Source organism: Eptesicus fuscus, chromosome 5 (assembly GCF_027574615.1).
Source record: "Eptesicus fuscus isolate TK198812 chromosome 5, DD_ASM_mEF_20220401, whole genome shotgun sequence".
Taxonomy (NCBI): Eukaryota; Metazoa; Chordata; class Mammalia; order Chiroptera; family Vespertilionidae; genus Eptesicus; species Eptesicus fuscus.
Genome location: NC_072477.1, coordinates 40,913,188 through 40,931,465, shown reverse-complemented (window position 1 = coordinate 40,931,465; position 18,278 = coordinate 40,913,188). Strand labels below are relative to the sequence as shown.

The window sequence follows — 18,278 nt, the reverse complement described above, 5'->3', positions numbered from 1 at the left end:
CGGGCCACAGCCGGCCGAGCTGCGCCCTGTCGGGGCAGAGGAACCATGGCAGAGCGGTGCCCAGGTAACTGCATGCTGTAGGCGAGGGCTGCGGTTTCGTGCAGCCACAGCCTCCCGTTTCTCCCCTGTCTCCGTAGTCTTCCTCTTCCCAGCATTTGGACAGCACCCACCCTCGCCTCCCTGAGACTGCCTGGTTCCGCTTTAGCGCTTTAGCGATAGGTTGGCAGGAAGGAGATGAGGGTGGGAAGGGGCCTGTGTTACTCCGTGGAGAGGAGTAAGGGATAGGGGATCCTAATACCACCACCCCCATCCCACCCCCCCTGCTTCCAGGGAGCTGCGAGAGCTCCTGGGCGCGGGCTCCCAGCGGGCTGCGGGGCTAGAACAATGAAGCGGGGAGCTGGCCGGGCCCAGGAAAGCACTGCAGACCTGAGTGACAGAGAAGGGACGCCCGCTTGGGAGTGCCCCAGCGCTGCAGTACTCGTTTTTAATTTGGGGGTTGGGTGGGGGAAATTGGGGAAAGGGAAGCAAAGTTGTGGTTTCCAGCCTTCGGCCCCACCCCAACCTGGTACCCCATTCAGGGTGGCATTGTTCTTTGATTTTACCGTTTGGAGATATTGGGCTCATGACTGGGCTCATGATTCAGCACCAGGCCGAGGGGAGGGGGAAGGAGAGGCTAGGCCGAGTGGGTTCACGCTGGGTGGGTGGGCGGTGCTCACGCAAGCGGAGAAGAGCAAGCGCAGTGATGCAGGAGAAATCTCGGCCCCGCCCGCCTGCTCTGCTGCTCCACTTGATTTAGGATGCTTAGTGTGGGCAGGTTGGGCATCTTTATCCGCCTTGGGCGTCCGATTTCTTCCAGTCTCGGTACTGAAAACGCTACCACATTAGAACTAAAGCCTTATAGGGCATTTTATTATATGAACCAGAGCAGATCTTAGGCTACTGTGGCTTGGTGGGCAGAGACATATTTTGTTCATGAGTTTTGAATTATTATTTGGAAACTTTATGCCCACTAGATATTCAGAGCTTCTTGATTATCTCAGTGAGATATATAACTGTCAATCAGACCAAGAGGTATAAATTTTAATTCGTTATTTCAGAGTACTTTTATAAAAAAGCCTTATTTCTCCTTGCTCAGATTGGTCACAGGACCGGCTTAAATCCCAGTAGAAAAGGTTTACATATGAGAGATTATTCAAGGTTTGTGGTAGATATGGGGAGTTGGTAGCAGGGAGGTCTATCTCTAGTTGTCTGAGTTTAAAAGAAAGTGGTTCCATTTTACTGAGATCACCAAACCCTAGTTTAGTAGGTGTGACTATTGCAATAACACTGTTTTCTTTGCTTCTGATATACAGGTAAGCTTTTTCAGTGTCCCCTTTCCACCCTCCCTCCCCTTGGCTTCTAGAATAAGATTTGCTTAAACACTCACAGTTAAGGTATGTATGTTCAAGTCAGTTTTGGTCTTGATCTTCATGCATTGTTGATTCCACCCTGTTTGGAGACAGGCATGTGAAAGTTTATGGTGAGGATTAAAATTTTTCTCTTTCACGAAGCTTTGGATCATTATTCTTCAGTATTTCCTTTGGTTACAGATTTCTTGTTTAGTGGAGGTTTTTTTCTCTCTTGGGAATGTGTTTCTCAAATGGGATTTTCATAAAAATCACATTGGGAACTTATTAGACATGCAGCTTCCCATATCTTCCAGCCAAAGCTTTTGAAATGGGGTCCAAGAATCTGCCTTTTAATTAGCATCTTAGGTGATTGAGAAGTAGGTGGTCTTTGGATGTTACGTTCAGAAACACTATAATTGATTATTTATATTTGATAGAAACATATCCCAAACAGTTCACCCAGAAGACACCAAGAGAGTTTCAACTCAAGTGATGAATTAGGAAAAGAATACTAGAGTCACTGTATGTTCATTGGAAATGTTCACATAAAAGAAATAGTGGAGTTGTGGTGTCTTATCTTAACACTCGATAGAAATGCTTTACTGCTCAGATTTTTCTTTGTGGTAAAGTATATATGACATAAACGACTTAGAAAGTGTAACATATGGAGTAGGAGGTATAGGTTTTTGGCAAAGTATTAGTCATATCTGTTTTGACTCCATTTTAGTACCAGCACCTAGTAGAATGCCTAACACATAGTAGACATTTAATAATACCAATAATAGCTAATATCATTGAACTAATTTCAGTGAGGTAGGTGCTATAATCCTTTTGTTACATATGAAAAGGTAAATGATAGAGCCAAGATTCCAACTCTGGCAGTTAGACTTCAGTATCTTTACCACTATGCTATACTGCCTCTTTTTTGAGTGGATAATACCTTCTGCATTATATAGAATTACAGTTTTCAAGGCACAATTGCATTATTGCATTTGATCTTTAGTCTCTTAACTTTGCAGGACATGTTCCCTGTTTTGCAAATGAAAAAACTGAGTCTCCCATTGGGTAAATAATTTGGTGAAAGTCACATGTTTGGCAAGTTGGAGGACTAAGAACATAGAGTTGTCTTCTAATTTATTTTCTGTAACATGATGCTGTGGAATGTTTTATAAGATACTGGGCATAGTGTCAGGGGAATAGAGAGAACAGGTCTTTGTAGAAGCCAGAGGTCACTGGTGAGAAAAAAACAACTCAGGTGATAGCTATAAAAGACTGACCTTATCATCTATCTAGATAAATATTTCCCAGACAAGTTAGAAAGTCAAGACCAGAGAGCAAAGGTAGACTATCCAGAATTGGACAATATAGTGATTTCTAAGAAAAAGACAAGAGATATATTTGTAAAATCTGTACAGGAGACCTAAAATTTAGATAAGGATCCTGTAGGATCCTGTAGGACCAGGTTTATTATTTTCTGAGTGGTCAGACCTGTTAGATCTACATGGGCCATGGGAGCTAGAAACCTGAAAAGCATCTCTGCTGACATCCAAAATTGGGAGTCATATTTGAGGATCAAACCCACAGGTACAACTGGGAAGCTGGTTTGTGAGTAGGACTGAGAATCCCACCACCTGTACCTAAATATACACTGAACTAAAATTTGAATAAATTTACGCTTTTAAAAATTAACTCTTTAAAGATAGGGATTATCCTTTTTAAAAATATACTAGAGGCCCGGTGCACAAAATTCATGCACGGGGGGCGGGGCGGGGGAGTTGTGTGTCCCTCAGCCCAGCCTGCACCCCCTCCAATCTGGTACCCCTCGAGGGATGTCCGACTGCCCGTTTAGGCCCGATCCCGATAGGATCGGGCCTAAACGGGCAGTCAGACATCCCTCTCACAATCCAGGACTGCTGGCTCCAAACTGCTCGCCTGCCTGCCTTCCTGATTGCCCCTAACTGCTTCTGCGTGCCAGCCTGATCACCCCCTAACCACTCCCTGCCAGCCTGATTGATGCCTAACTGCTCCCCTGCCAGCCTGATTGCCCCTAACTGCCCTCCCCTGCAGGCCTAGTCCCCCCAAACTGCTCTCCCCTGCAGGCCTGGGTCCCCCCCAACTGCCCTTCCTTGCAGGCCCGGTCACCCCCAACTTCCCTCCTCTGCCAGCCTGGTCATCCCTAACTGCCCTCCCCTCCAGACTTGATTGCCCCCAACTGCCCTCCCTTGGAGGCCTTGTCCCTCCCAACTGCCCTCCCCTGCTGGACTGATCTCCCACAACTGCCCTCCCTTGCAGGCCTGGTCCCTCCCAACTGCCCTCCTCTGCTGGCCATCTTGTGGTAGCCATCTTGTGTCCACATGGGGGCAGCCATCTTGTGTGTTGGAGTGATGGTCAATTTGCATATTACTCTTTTATTAGATAGGATAGAGGCCTGATACATGGGTGGGGGCCGGCTGGTTTGCACTGAAGGGTGTCCTGGATCAGAGTGGGAGTTCCCTTGGGGTGTGGGGCAGCCTGGGCGAGGGGCCTGTGGTGGTTTGCAGGCTGGCCATGCCCCCCGGCGACCCAAGCAGAGGCCCTGGTATCTGGGATTTATTTATCTTCTATAATTGAATCTTTGTAGCCTTGAGCAGAGGCCAGGGCAGGCCAGGGCAGTTGAGAAGCTTGGCTTCCTCCATCACGAGGGGCAACTCAAGCCTCCTGCTCTCTCCAGCTCTGTGGCTGCCGCCGTTTTTGTTGGGATTTATTTATCTTCTATAATTGAAACTTTGTAGCCTTGAGCGGAGGCCAGGGCCGGCCAGCGCAGGCAGGAAGCTTGGCTTCCTCCATCGCTGGCAGCAACCCAAGCCTCCTGCTTGCTCCAGCTCCATGTCCGCCACCATATTTGTTGGTTTAATTTGCATACTCGCTCCTGATTAGCTGGTGGGCGTGGCTTGTGGGTGTAGTGGAGGTATGGTCAATTTGCATATTTCTCTTTTATTAGATAGGACAGTGGTTGGCAAACTCATTAGTCAACAGAGCCAAATATCAACAGTACAATGATTCAAATTTCTTTTGAGAGCCAAATTTTTTAAACTTAAACGTATTCTAATGCCACTTCTTCAAAATAGACTCGCCCAGGCCGTGATATTTTGTGGAAGAGCCACACTCAAGGGGCCAAAGAGCCGCATGTGGCTCGTGAGCCACAGTTTGCTGACCACGGAGATAGGATTAGGAATCTGAGCCTCATCATGAGTTACTTGCCAGAGGTTCCATAATTTATAAGTTATAGACCTAAGATAGAAATTGAGAGTTGTTTGCTTCTCCAACCCATGTCACGGGGACAAGGAACTAAAATAGTATGCCAAAAGGGGCCACAATAAGCCTATGCAGGTGTAAGCTGGTATAAGAAATCAAGGCTCTATAAATTTGATCACCTTGGACTAGAAAAGAAGCCAAAGAATGTGCTAGTGTGAAAAGTAAAGGGAACAGATGAATATCAGGAGGCAGTAGCCCAGAAAGCAGTCTTTCAGTGTTGGGCTTAGAGCTTAAGTACTACCAGAAACAAAACAGAAGTGCACCCTTTTTTGCTTATTTGCTTTTGTAATTACAGTTGGTTAAAAACTTGGGATACCACATAGGAATTTGAGTTTTCCACAACATAACATAAACTGTCTCTGCAAGATTGCTTTAGAAAAATAATATTTGCACTAAAATGTCAGCTTTTTCTGGACAAAAAAGGAAAAAAAAACTATCTTAGCTGCACAGTATGTGTAACAAATGTCTGTTAAAATTAATTTTTAGGTTTCTGTTTTTTGAGAAAAAGTTAAAAACATTTTTCCAGTTTTATTGAGAAATAATTGACATCACTATATAGCTTTAAGGTGTGCGGTATAATGGTTTTACTTACATATATCATGAAATGATTACCATATCTATCATCTCATATAGATACAATAACAAGGAAAAAAATGTCTCCTTGTGATGAGAACTCTTATTATCTACTCTCTTAACTTTGTTATACATATATCTTACAACAGTGTTAAATATAGTCACCATGTTATACATTACGTCCCTAGTACTTATTTATCTGTAAATGGAAGTTTTTACCTTTTGACTAACTTCCTCCAATACCCCCTCCCTGAAACCCCTCACCTCTGGTAATTATAAATCTGATCTCTTTTTCTATGAATTTGGTGGTTTTATTGGTTGGTTGGTTAGATTCCACATATAAGCGAGATGATATAGTAATTATCTTTGTCTGATTTATTTCACCTAGCATAATGCCTTCAAGATCCATCCTTGTTTTCTATGACTGAACAGTACTCACATGTACATGGCAACATTTTTATCCATTTATCCATCAATGGATACTTAGAAGATTATTTCCATGTCTTGACTATTGTAAATAATGATGCTATGAACAGGGGAGAACAGATATCTCTTTGAGTTGGTGTTTTCATTTCTTTAGGATATAGTCCTAGAATAAAATTGCTGGATCATATTTTTAACTAGTTCTATTTTCAGGTTTTTTTTGAGGAATCTCCGTACAGTTTTCCATGGTGGCTATACCAATGTATCATTCCACTTACAGAGCACATGGTTCCCTTTTCTTCATCTCCTCACCAGCACATGTTCTCTCTCATCTTTTTGATGATGACTGTTTTAATAGACATGAGGTGGTATCTCATTGTCATTTTAATTTTCATTTCCTTAATGACTAGTGATGTTGAGCACCATCTTTCATGTACCTGTTATCTTCCTTGGGAAAAGTATAAATATAATCTTGAGTATAGTATAGGCTGCTGGCCGGGGCCTCCCTTCCCCAGCTGCTGGCTGCCTGCCAGGGCCTTCCTTTGTTCTGCGCCTCCCCCTGGTAGTCAGCGCATGTCACAGCGAGCGATCCCAGTTTCTCGGTCAAACTCCTGAGGGGACAATTTGCATATTAGGCTTTTATATATATACTAGTATAGATTATACTTTGTATCTGCTTACACCTTGTCCTTTCCTTTCTCCCTCTTTTTCCCTCTCTTTCTTTCTTTCTTTCTTCCTCCCTCCCTCCCACCCTCCCTCCCTCCCTCCCTCCCTCCCTTCCTTCCTTTCTCTCCACCCCCCCTCCTCTTCCTTTCTTTTTTTCTTGCTTTTGCTTACACCTTGTCTTGATGTCTCCTGGCTTATTTCTTTGCTCTATTTCAAATCCTGCAGTATTTATTATCTTTAGAACCAGTGACCAGACTGCAAATAGAATCTGTAATTATCAGGAAAGTAAGCCTCAGGGAAATGATCCACTGTTACTTTTAGTCACTAAAAAGTTGGGATATTTTTAAATTTAGAAACTCTTCCTCTTTTACATACAAATTCTTATAAAAATATATACTTACAAAAGAACAAATAAAACATAGATGCGGAGTTTTAAAAAGAATAATATTGAGCACCTGTATCCTCCTTCCCTCGCTGAAGAAATATACTTTATCAATATTTTGACACAACTATGTGCCCCTCTTTTTAATTTTTTTTAATCCTCACCTGAGGATATTTTCGTTGATTTTAAGAGAGAGTGGAAGAGAGAGGGAAAGACAGAGAAATATCGATGTGAGAGAAACACATGGATTGGTTGCCTCCTGCCCAAGCCCTGACCAGGGCCCGGGCGAAGGAGGAGCCTGCAACCCGGGCATGTGCCCTTGACCGGAATCAAACCCGGACCCTTCAGTCTGCAGGCCAATGCTCTATCCACTGAGCCAAACCAGCTAGGGCTGACTTTGCTCTCCTAATGGTATATTTTAAGAAACAGAAATTTTATATTTAAGAGTACTCCACTTAATATTTTCCTTAATGGCTTTTACTCTTTATAATTTAACAAATCTTCCCCCTACCTCAAAGTTATAAAATATTCTATAATATTTGGTTTTAAAGTTATATACACACACACACACACACACACACACACACACACACACATATATATATATATATATTCATTTTTTTATTGTGGTAGAATACACATAACATAACATTTACCATCTTAACCATTTTTAAGTGTAAAGTTGAGTGAAATTAACTACATTCGTGTTGTTGTACAGACATCTACCAGCACCCATCTCCAGAACTCTTTTCATCTTACAAAACGTCTATGTCGTGGAACACTAAGTCCCCATTCCCTTCTTCTCCCAGACTTTGGCAGCCTCCATTGTATTTTCTCTCTCCATGATGTTGACTGCTCTAAGAATCTCATATAAGTAGAATGATATAGTAGTGTATTTGTCTTTTTATGACTGGGTTAATTCACTTAACATAATGCCCTCAAAGTTCATCCATGTTGTAGCATATGTCAGAATTTTCTTCCTTTTTAAGGCTGAATAGCATTCCAATACACACACACACACACACACACACACACACACACACACCACTTTACTTATCAATTTATCTGTTGATCAATGCTTGGGTTGCTTCCATGTTTTAGCAATTGTGAATAATGCTGTTATAAACATAGGTGTACAAATATCTCTTTAAGAACCTGCTTTAAATTCTTTGAGTATATGCCTAGAAGTAGAATTGCTGAATCACATGGTAATTCTATTTTTAATTTTTTGAGGAACCACCATACTGTATTCCATTGTGATTGCCCCATTTTCCATTCCCACTAACAGTGAAATTTTTCTAAGTTATTGCCAACACGTCTTATTTTCTGATTCTGTTTTATTTTTATAGTAGCCATCCTAATGGGTGTGAAATGGTATCTTATTGTGGTCTTGATTTGCATTTCATATCCTGATTTCTCTTTTGATCCATTTGTTGTTTATGAGTCTGTTGCATTATTTCCACAATTTGTGAATTCTCCAGTTTTACTTCTATTACTGACTTCTACCTTTATCCTTTTGCAGTTAGAGAAGATATGTTGTATTATATCTACCTTTTAAAAACCTATTGAGACTTAATTTTGAACCTAACATAGATTCTATCCTGGAGAATGCTCAATTTGCAATTGAGGAGAATGTGTGCTACATTGTTGTTCTGTATATGTCTGTTAGATCTAGTTGATTATTATATAGTTGATTCTTTATTGGTTGTTGCCTATCTGGTCCTTCTATCCATTATTGAGCATGGGGTATTGAAGTCTCCAATTTTTGCTTCACATATTTTGATGGCCTGCTATTGGCAGCATAAATGTTTATAACTATTATATCTTCTTGCTGTGTTGAAGCTTTTAATATACAATGTCCTTCTTCGTTTCTTGTAACCTTTTTTACTTAAAGTCTATTTTGTCTCATATAAGTATAGCCACTCCTATTTCCTTTTGGTTAACATTTGCATTGAATATATTTTTCCATTCTTTCACTTTCAACCTGTTTGTGTTTTGGCTCTAAAATGAATCTCTTGTAGACAGGATCATGTTTTTGTTGTTGTTGTTTTATCCATTCTGCCATTCTCTGTCTTTTGATTAGAGTTTAATCCATTTACATTTACTGTAATTACTGATAAGGAGGGATTTACTTCTGCCATTTACTATTTGTTTTCTTTATGTCTTATAGCTATTTTGTCCCTCATTTCTTGCACTACTGTCTTATGTGTTTAGATGTGTGTGTTTTTAAACCTGGGATCTAGTCCTAAATTGACAGCTATTAACTATGTGAACTTGGATATATCACTTGTTAGTGGGTCTGATCTTGGGAAAATTATTTATCCAATTCTTAAGTTTCTCATGTGTCAAAAATACAGATAATAATAAATACCTTGATAAATTGTTTAAAGGAATAAACAAATAACACAAGAAGGCATCCATGGTAGATTGCCTGATACAGAAATTCTATTTCCTTTTCTTGGGCAAGGTCAGTTACATCTTTGGCTTTAACTTTCCTAAATCTATAATAATACTAATAGCATTTACTATGTACCAGCCACTGTTCTCAGTGTGTTATATGCATATATTAATTTACAACAACCTTATGAGGTAGACAGAGAGGTTAAACAACTTGCCTGGTTACTCAGCTAAAAAGTGGGAAGGCCTTGATTTGAATTTCAGCAGTTTAGTTTTTAACCAGACTGTGTTTTTAACCAGAGCCTGTGTTTTTAACCACCACACTGTACTGCCTTTCTAAAGGAAGGAGTTATAGGCTGTATTAATTGTTTATTGCCTGTTATGCTGCATGATAAACAATCACAAAACCTCAGAGGCATAGAACAGTATTTCTTGATCACATGTTGAAATGTGTGTTGGGCAACTCTGTTGATGTTGGCTTGCTACCTCACATCACTGAGGGTTAGCTTGCTGCAGGGTGTGGCTGGGACTGGACAGTTTGCTCCTGTTCCAAGTGACTCTCATCCTGCAACAATCAGACTAGTCTAGGAATATTCTCATGGTGCATGGTAGAAACATGCCTGCTACAGGAAATCATGTGGCTGTCACCTGAGTCAAAGCAGGAGGATATTATGAAGTCACAAAGGCAGTGGATATAAGAATGTGTCACTTGACACACTGAGGTTGTTTTGTAATTTACCACAAATGCCAAGGCCCAGGGTTCCAAAATTCTTGTATATTAAGGATGAATTCTAAAAGTTGACCTCAAAAATAGCATTTCTGATAATAGAAAACTCAGAAAACGTGAAAGTGCATACAGACACACACACACACACACACACACACACACACACACACACACACACACACATGAATTTATAGAAAGTATGCAGAACTTCTTCCAGGAATACTTAAATCAGCCAGTAGTCCAAAGGTAGTAGTGGTGGTGATGATGATGATAGCTAATGAGCTATCAACCTTTATAAGCTTGCTATGTGACAGCACTGTTCTCAGCACTTTACATATAGTAACTCAGTAACTCCCTCAATCTTTACAACAACCCTATTAAATAGGTACTATGAGTAGTTCCATTTTACAGATGAAGAAACTGAGAGATTTAGTAATTTCCTAGGTTCACATCATTTTTTTGTAAGATTTTCACATAAAGTAACTTTCAAAAGTTTCTTATTTTTTATCGAATTATTTCCAGACCTCTTTGCCATGGAAGGTCTTCTGTAATCTGGCCCTACCCAATTCAATTCTCTGTCATTTCCATTGCTATGAGGTATAACTTTAGACAATTAAGAGTCTGGGATTTTGTAGATGGGATGCATACATTGGAGGGAGCTGAACTAGTTGCATTAGAGATTTATTCCAGTTTCAAGAATATGTGATTATGAGTCCTTTTATGTATTTCCTCCTATGTATGTGCAACTCTAAAAAATTTGCAAGGCTCTTTCATCTGAATAACTAAACTTATCCCTAGGAGATGAAGAAAGTATCTGCTAAAGTTATTTTATTCCTCTTTCCTAAAAGTAGACTCCTTTGTTTTGATTTTCTCACTCTGCAATCAGAGATCTCTGCACTGATGTAGAACTGTTTTGAAACTAAAATTGTTTTATTTGGTCACATAATCAGAAAGACCAGATGTAAATGTTTCTGAGATATGATGTGAATGACATTAACATGTCATTTAAAAGGAGTATTTCTAATTCGACTGTGTTCCTGTTTCAGATGTTTGAGAGTTGAGAGGTACATACACTTGCTTGGTATTTTGAGATGATTACCTGACTACATTGCTATTATATTATATTCAACAGGTGGGTTTTCAGAAAAGACAAATGAATGGAGCTCAGAAGAGGAGGAACCAGTGAAAAAGGCAGGACCAGTCCAAGTCCTTGTTGTCAAAGACCACCATTCTTTTGAGTTAGATGAAACTGCACTAAATCGAATCCTTCTCTCAGAGGCTGTCAGAGACAAGGAGGTCGTTGCTGTATCTGTGGCTGGAGCATTTAGAAAAGGAAAATCATTCCTAATGGATTTCATGTTGAGATACATGTACAGCCAGGTATGTAATAGTTTGTTTTTTTAAGTTTTCTGTTTCTGTGATGTCACTTTGTGCTTTTATTTAGTAGTGTCCATTATTTCTACTTCTATTATTATGTACCCTAAATATGCACTAGTTTAAAAATGCTATGCTGTAATCATTCCAACTTTGGTGCTCGGGGCACCAAACTACACAGGCCACTTTTGCCTGAAGCCACCTAGCTACATTACCCTTTGAACATACCTTATTTTTTACGCTTAAAAATAGACACCACATAGTAATATGATTATAAACTTTACATGTTCTAGGGTTTAAAATGTCAAATAACTTTTGTCATAACATTTTATTGTAGTCATTTCCCCCCAACATTTATTATGACAATTTTCAAGCATGCAACAAAGTTAAAAGAATTTTACAGTGAATACCTGGGTATCCACTAATGAAATTCTACCATTAACATTAATACTCTTGCATTATCCCATATGTCTCTAACTATTCTTTCCATCCATCACTTCATCTTATTTTACTGATTCATGTCAAAGTAAATTGCTGATGTCAGTATACTTCCCCATAAATTTTCTCAATATACATCATTATTATATATTTTAGTTTTTTTTTAGTTTTTTTCTCTCGTTATTAAATTTACATAGTTACATGCACAATTCTTGAGTACATTTGCTTATTTTTTTGAAAATGCATATACTTCTATAGCCCCAAATTCTATCAAGTATATCTCGCCTTTACCCCAGAAAGTTCTCTCTGATCTTTTCCCACTCATTTCTTACCCCACCCCCAGAGGCAACAATGTCATAACATTTGCATCAGCAGCATGTCACAGAAATGAGACTTTAAGGGACCTAGAAAGCAGAGGGATAAATAAGAGATTGGAGCTAGGGAACAGAGGGTTGGGTGTGGAGAGCATACCAGTATTTTTTCTACCTTTTATCCATAGCAATTCTGATGCAAATATGGATTTTGAGGCAGAATAGACACACTAACCAAGAAACTTGGTTCTATGTATTTATACCATAATTATCCATTTTGGATTGATCTTTTCTAGTTGAGTTATTTTTGAACAATTTTGTAACGTTAACATCTTATGTCTAGTGTCAGTTCAAACAAGTCAAGAACAAAACTGCTAAAATCTCAGGCTTTGAAAGCAAGAAAAACTTATCATTTTCTATTTCTATCATACCAACATTAGTGTGCTATAACACAGGTGGGAAAATTGAGTGAACAAAATTAGTATATTTTACATTCTTTGGGATTATACAGTTTTATACATATTCATAATTTTAACTGTTAAACATTTGAATGAAATGCTCAATAACACTTGTTATGTTGCTTGTGTAAAATAGCATTTTCTCAGATTAAAGCTCAGATTTGTTTTGTTTTTCTGCAGCTACTATTAGATACCTTTCCTCCTGCTATTATTCATCTCCTCCTCCCCCAATACCAAAGCATTTGTGTATGTTACTGTGTATATCCTGATATACTATATTCTCTCATATCTTTATTTCTTTGTTTCTGGAATGCCCTCCTCAAGTTTGCTCACCTGGAAAATTCCTAAACATCCTTCAGTGCTTAGCTCAAACATCACCTCTGTTTTGAAGTCTTATATAACCAAGAGTTAATTATTTCTTTTCTTATGTTTCCATTTATGCCTAATATATACTCCCATTTTAATAGGCATATATAATATTATATTAGTTAGTTAGCATGTCTATCCCCTGTTAAGTTATGAGCTTCCATTGGTCTGGAATATCTTTGTATCCCCAGGACCTAGCATAACATGTAGCAGATGATTGCTTCCTCTGTAATTAATTTTTGGATTAATTAGTAAAGTAATTGTGTCAGTACAGTAGATGTGCATATGTTGTTTCCTTTTGGCTAGAGTTAGAAAGAGAATACAAATCTTAATGGATGAGTAGAAAATACTATACTATACTATACTATACTATACTATACTATACTATACTACATATCTAGTTCCGTATCAGAGACTTCCTTAATTTTATAGGAATCAGTTGATTGGGTTGGAGATTACAATGAACCATTGACTGGTTTTTCATGGAGAGGTGGGTCTGAACGAGAGACTACAGGAATCCAGATATGGAGTGAAGTCTTCCTTATCAATAAACCTGATGGTAAAAAGGTATGATGTGAACTTCTTAAAGAAAATAGATTTTTTTCACTTGCAACAGTTACCACTTTTCAGGATCCTCAAAAGCTCTATTTTGAAAACTAATTTTTGGCCATTTGACATGATATTTAAAAGGGAAGTCGGTAGCATTCTATTGCATATTTCCTATTTTCCTTTCTAAGAGTCAGGGTAAGCAAAATTGTAGAAAAAATAGAATAGCAGATCAGCTAACATCTAAACTTCATTTCAATGATGTTTCTGTTATGGTGGATTACCAGTGAAAGTTAATCATTACAGTAATTCAGCAACTAATTACATTTTTATTTTCTGTGGCATTCATGGCACACGTAAAAATATTCATTATTAATGATTTATTTTAGTTCTCATGATGTTAACTTTGTGTTAACCCTAAAACTACATGTTCTATAAAATGTCAATAATGTTCTCTACTTGCCTATAGGTTGCAGTGCTATTGATGGATACTCAGGGAACCTTTGATAGTCAGTCAACTTTGAGAGATTCTGCCACAGTATTTGCCCTTAGCACAATGATCAGCTCTATACAGGTATGGAATAAAATAAATCCATATTTATGGATGTTTCTTTCACTAAAAATTATGAATATATGTATTTCTACATATGCGTGCTAGTGAGACAAGCAACAGAAATGGTAAATCATGTATATTATTTGGCTTAATTAGCATACCAGTTCTAATTATTTCTGTAACAGTAGAATTGTTTTTATTATTGTCATCTAATTTCTGATAAGTTTTCAAATTGCCTACTTTTGTCAGAAAAGATTATATTATCTTACTAGAGGCCCGATGCATGAAGATTCGTGCAAGAATGGGCCTTCCTTCCCCTGGCTGCCAGCACCGCCTTAGCTCTGGCCAGAGCTGCCTTTCCGCCTTCCCACGCTGCCCAGAGGCCCCGAGTGGCTGGGGCAGTGCGTCAATTTGCATCTTTCTCTTTTATTAGTGTAGATTGATAATTTTTTTCTGTTTAAAGCATATAATAAACTCAATAATATTAAATCTTATAATGTATGCAGTTACATTGGGATCACCTAGTTAAGTTATATTAATTGAAATAAGATTTATAAATGCAAAATTTTATTTTACATAGCTAGTAGAAACATTTCTAAATGTAAAAAACATGTATACGTGTTCATAGCTTTTTAAAACATATTACTATACATTTAAGAAAGTAACTGTCTTCTTGTAAAAATTTTTATCTTTTTTTCTTTCTCTGCATTTTCTTAAAGTATTGTCTGTGAGGTTATTGTAGGCTTTATAAGTTGTCCTAAATTACTTGGAGAATTTTACTATAGTAATAGAACACATAGCATAAAAACTTTTAAGCCAAATTAAAATTCTTTTTCTGTTTACTGTAAAGAGCAAAAAGCGATAGTAGACAAGAAACAGTTTTAAAAAAAGGTAAGATAGTTTTAAAAGTTAGGGAAGACGAAGTGGTTAGGATGAGTAAGTGAAGGCTAAAATTATAAGCAAGTAGAGAAAATGGAGCTAGTGAACTGGCAATAAAGGCATGGTGTATGGGTAGGACAACCGTGAGAGGGTTAATAGAAGAAGACTGAAATTATTTTTATAAAGGACTTTAAGATAAAAAGCCATGATTATAACTTATAGTTGACTAGCTTTTAAAATTATACTTCTTAAATGAGTAACCCTTTAAAATACCAACTTACCTAATTTCTTCATAATTGACAGTATAACCCATTTACACAAGCCAATTAAAACCAGATTGACTTTGCCTTTGTAATATTTATTATTTACTATGTATATTTTACCTGAAGACATTCAATATTTTCACTGAAAATGTAAGTCCTTTTAGTAATGACTATTTATTACTATCTGAGAAATGATCTATTTAAAAATATATTATCTGTTACTGATATTTATCCCACTCAAAAAATGTCACTTTTATACAGTGATCTGTTCATGAAGTAATAATTCATATGTTTATGGGTGTGGACATAATATTCAGAACCTAACTTCCATGTGATGAAACTTTTTGTAGACATAACTCAGATAACCAGTTGTGAAGAAGTCAATATAAATTTTTAAGAACACTTTATGGGTTATTCAGATTTAGATTGCCATCCTATCTAATAAAGGGGGAATATGCTAATTGACTGTCATGTCCTCACAAAGATGGCAGCACCCATGGCCAATAAGGAGGGAATATGCTAATTGACTGCCATGCCCTCAAAGATGGCAGCGCCCACAGCCACAAGATGGTGGCACCCAGTCCCCTCAGCCCTGCCGGGGCAGCAGGCATGTGGCACGGCCGAGCCCACCTCCCGGCGGGTCTGGCTGCTCCACAAACCTGCCTCCGGAGACCCCCAGTCCCTTCAGCTCCCCAGCCACCCAGGGCCAGCCCGAGGCACAGGCAAGTCACTGATGGCAGCTGCCCAGCTGTCCAGGGCCGGCCCAAGGCACAGGCAAGCCGCCGATGGTGGCTGCCCAGCCGCCCAGGGTCGGCCCAAGACATGGGCAAGCCTTGGATGGTGGCTGCCCAGTCGTCCAGGGTCGGCCCAAGACATGGGCAAGCCTTGGATGGTGGCTGCCCAGTCGTCCAGGGCTGCCCAACGCTCAGGTAACCTAGGCTTGCGCTGCTGGCAGTGGTAGCAGCAGAGGTGTGGTGGAGGCGTCACCTACCGCTGGGTCACCTCCCTCCCCTGAGGGCCCCCAGACTGAGAGGGGGCAGGCCGGGCTGAGGGACCTCCCCCTCAGGTGCATGAATTTTGGTGCACCAGGCCTCTAGTTATTTATAAGAAGGAGTGTTTTATTGGCTAGTTGTTGAGTTCATAAAGTATTTTTAGTATTCTGCCTCCAGACAGGTGGCTATTGCATTTCTAGAACAATTTTATGATCATTGTACATTGTTTATTGTCTCTCAAGCTTCTTATACTCCTCAATTATGGTCTTACAAATATCATTATATAAGAATGTATGTTAGAGAGTTCACATTTATGATAACTGATATTTAGAAAAATAGAGAATGACAAAGTAGTGCTGAGGATGATGCTAATTATTTCATTTTAACTTTATTTCTTAATCAAGGTATATAACTTATCCCAAAATGTCCAGGAGGATGATCTTCAGCACCTCCAGGTAACAATATTTATAATCTTTTTTAATATCTTGTAATCTTTTAAGCATGCATAATGGAACTTCAGTAGGATTTAGAAACATAACCAAATGAAGGTTGTCCTAGTTCCAGGTTTCTTGTTCCAGCCTTGTATAGTTATATTCTGTCTAACTCAGTTTCCAAACTCATTTGTTTCTATAAAATTACTTGCTATTGACCTGCATATGAAACTATGTGGCAAGTTAGAATGGAAAAATGATCTTTGGTTTTAAAAATGACCCAAAATAAGAAGTAGTAGTCTTAAGATCAAGGATTTAATAATTGCTAGTGGAATTTCAGTTGTATGCCCATTTTTTCCCCCTGTGGACCACTTTATACCTAAGAGCTATGAGGGGCTTACCTGATGATAACTCATAGAATTCTATTTTAGATCTGAAAGAGACCTCAGTGACACCTAATTTATACTTCATATTTTATACATGAGGAAAGTTTGGCTGAAATAAATAAATGACTTGCCTAAATTCTTGTGGCTAATTAGTGGTAGAGTGGGAGTAAAAATATGGTTATCTGACTGGGCTTAGTGTCTCTTCTATTCTCTAAGCATCATTTAAATCTCAAGTAAAAGATTAGCTATTCTTAACCCTTTGCACTCACTTGCTTTTTTCTCGATTTCTTTATTCTAATGCTAACCGTGTCGAGTCACACTCGACATCCGAGTGCAAAAGGTTAAAGATACTTCACATCTCTGTAACACCCTGCTCCCTTTCAATTCATGTTATATTGGTTACATAGGAAAGCCTATTGTTTCTCTGATAGTTGCCCTCTGTGTATTTTGTAGAAAATTTTGCTTTCATTATATTAATTAATTTTTGCAATAAGAGCCATTTACAAATTTAACAGATAACAAAGGATGATAAAGCAGGGTAATCTCTAATGTGAGAAAAATCATTTGAGTTAACAACCAGAATTACTCCCGAATATATTTATTTTATTTTTTTAATCAGTTTTTTATTATTTATTAAAAATTTTATTGATCTTAGAGAGAGGAAGGGAAGGAGGGAGAGAAAGAAAGAGAGAGAGAGGAAATATCAATGTATGAGAGAAACATTGATCCATTGCCTCCCATGCATGGAAACCTGGGTCATGTGCCCTGACCAGGGATCCAACCTGCCACCATTTGGTGTAGGGGACAACATTCCAACCAAGCCACACCAGCCAGGGCCCAAATATATTCCTTGTACATCTCACTGACCTTTATGACAAATAGGCAATATGCTGAGTAAGTGTTAAATTTGTTGTTGCTCTCTTTTTTATTTTGTGTTTTTATTTGATTTGATTTGTGTTAATATTTCTTATACAGTAATAAATACAATAGCTTCTTCAAGCATGTACTGTTCAGTACCAGTTTTAGGGATTTCTTAAAGAAGGACTGATTTTGGATTTTTATATTGAGTTAATTGTCTTTTTTGAGATCACTTAAAAAATTTCCTATAAGTGACAATATCTCAGTCTTCCTCAAAAAAGATTGTGTATTCAATTTATGTTAGTAGATAATTCTAATGAGAGTGTTAAATCCCTGACCAGCTGCCTTTTACTTTTTAAAATATATTTTTATTGATCTCAGAGAGGAAGGGAGAGGTAGAGAGAGATAGAAACATCAACGATGAGAGAGAATCATTGATTGGCTGCCTCCTGCACGCCCCCTACTCGGGATCGAGCCCATAACCTGGGCATGTGCCCTTGACCGGAATTGAACCCAGGACTCTTCAGTCCACAAACCGACGCTCTGTCCACTGAGCCAAACTAGCTAGGGCCA

At 38.6% G+C, this 18,278-nt stretch overlaps 1 protein-coding gene across 1 annotated transcript in view; it reads left to right on the top strand.

Annotated features, from left to right (window-relative positions):
• Positions 1 to 18,278, top strand: part of ATL1 (atlastin GTPase 1) — a 44,751-nt gene that overhangs the window by 272 nt on the left and 26,201 nt on the right. Inside the window, exons 2-5 of the mRNA XM_008139068.3 lie at positions 10,983 to 11,230; positions 13,230 to 13,364; positions 13,813 to 13,917; positions 16,435 to 16,485. Of these exons, the coding sequence (XP_008137290.1) occupies positions 10,983 to 11,230; positions 13,230 to 13,364; positions 13,813 to 13,917; positions 16,435 to 16,485 (539 nt within the window). The remainder of the gene's footprint in view (positions 1 to 10,982; positions 11,231 to 13,229; positions 13,365 to 13,812; positions 13,918 to 16,434; positions 16,486 to 18,278) is intronic.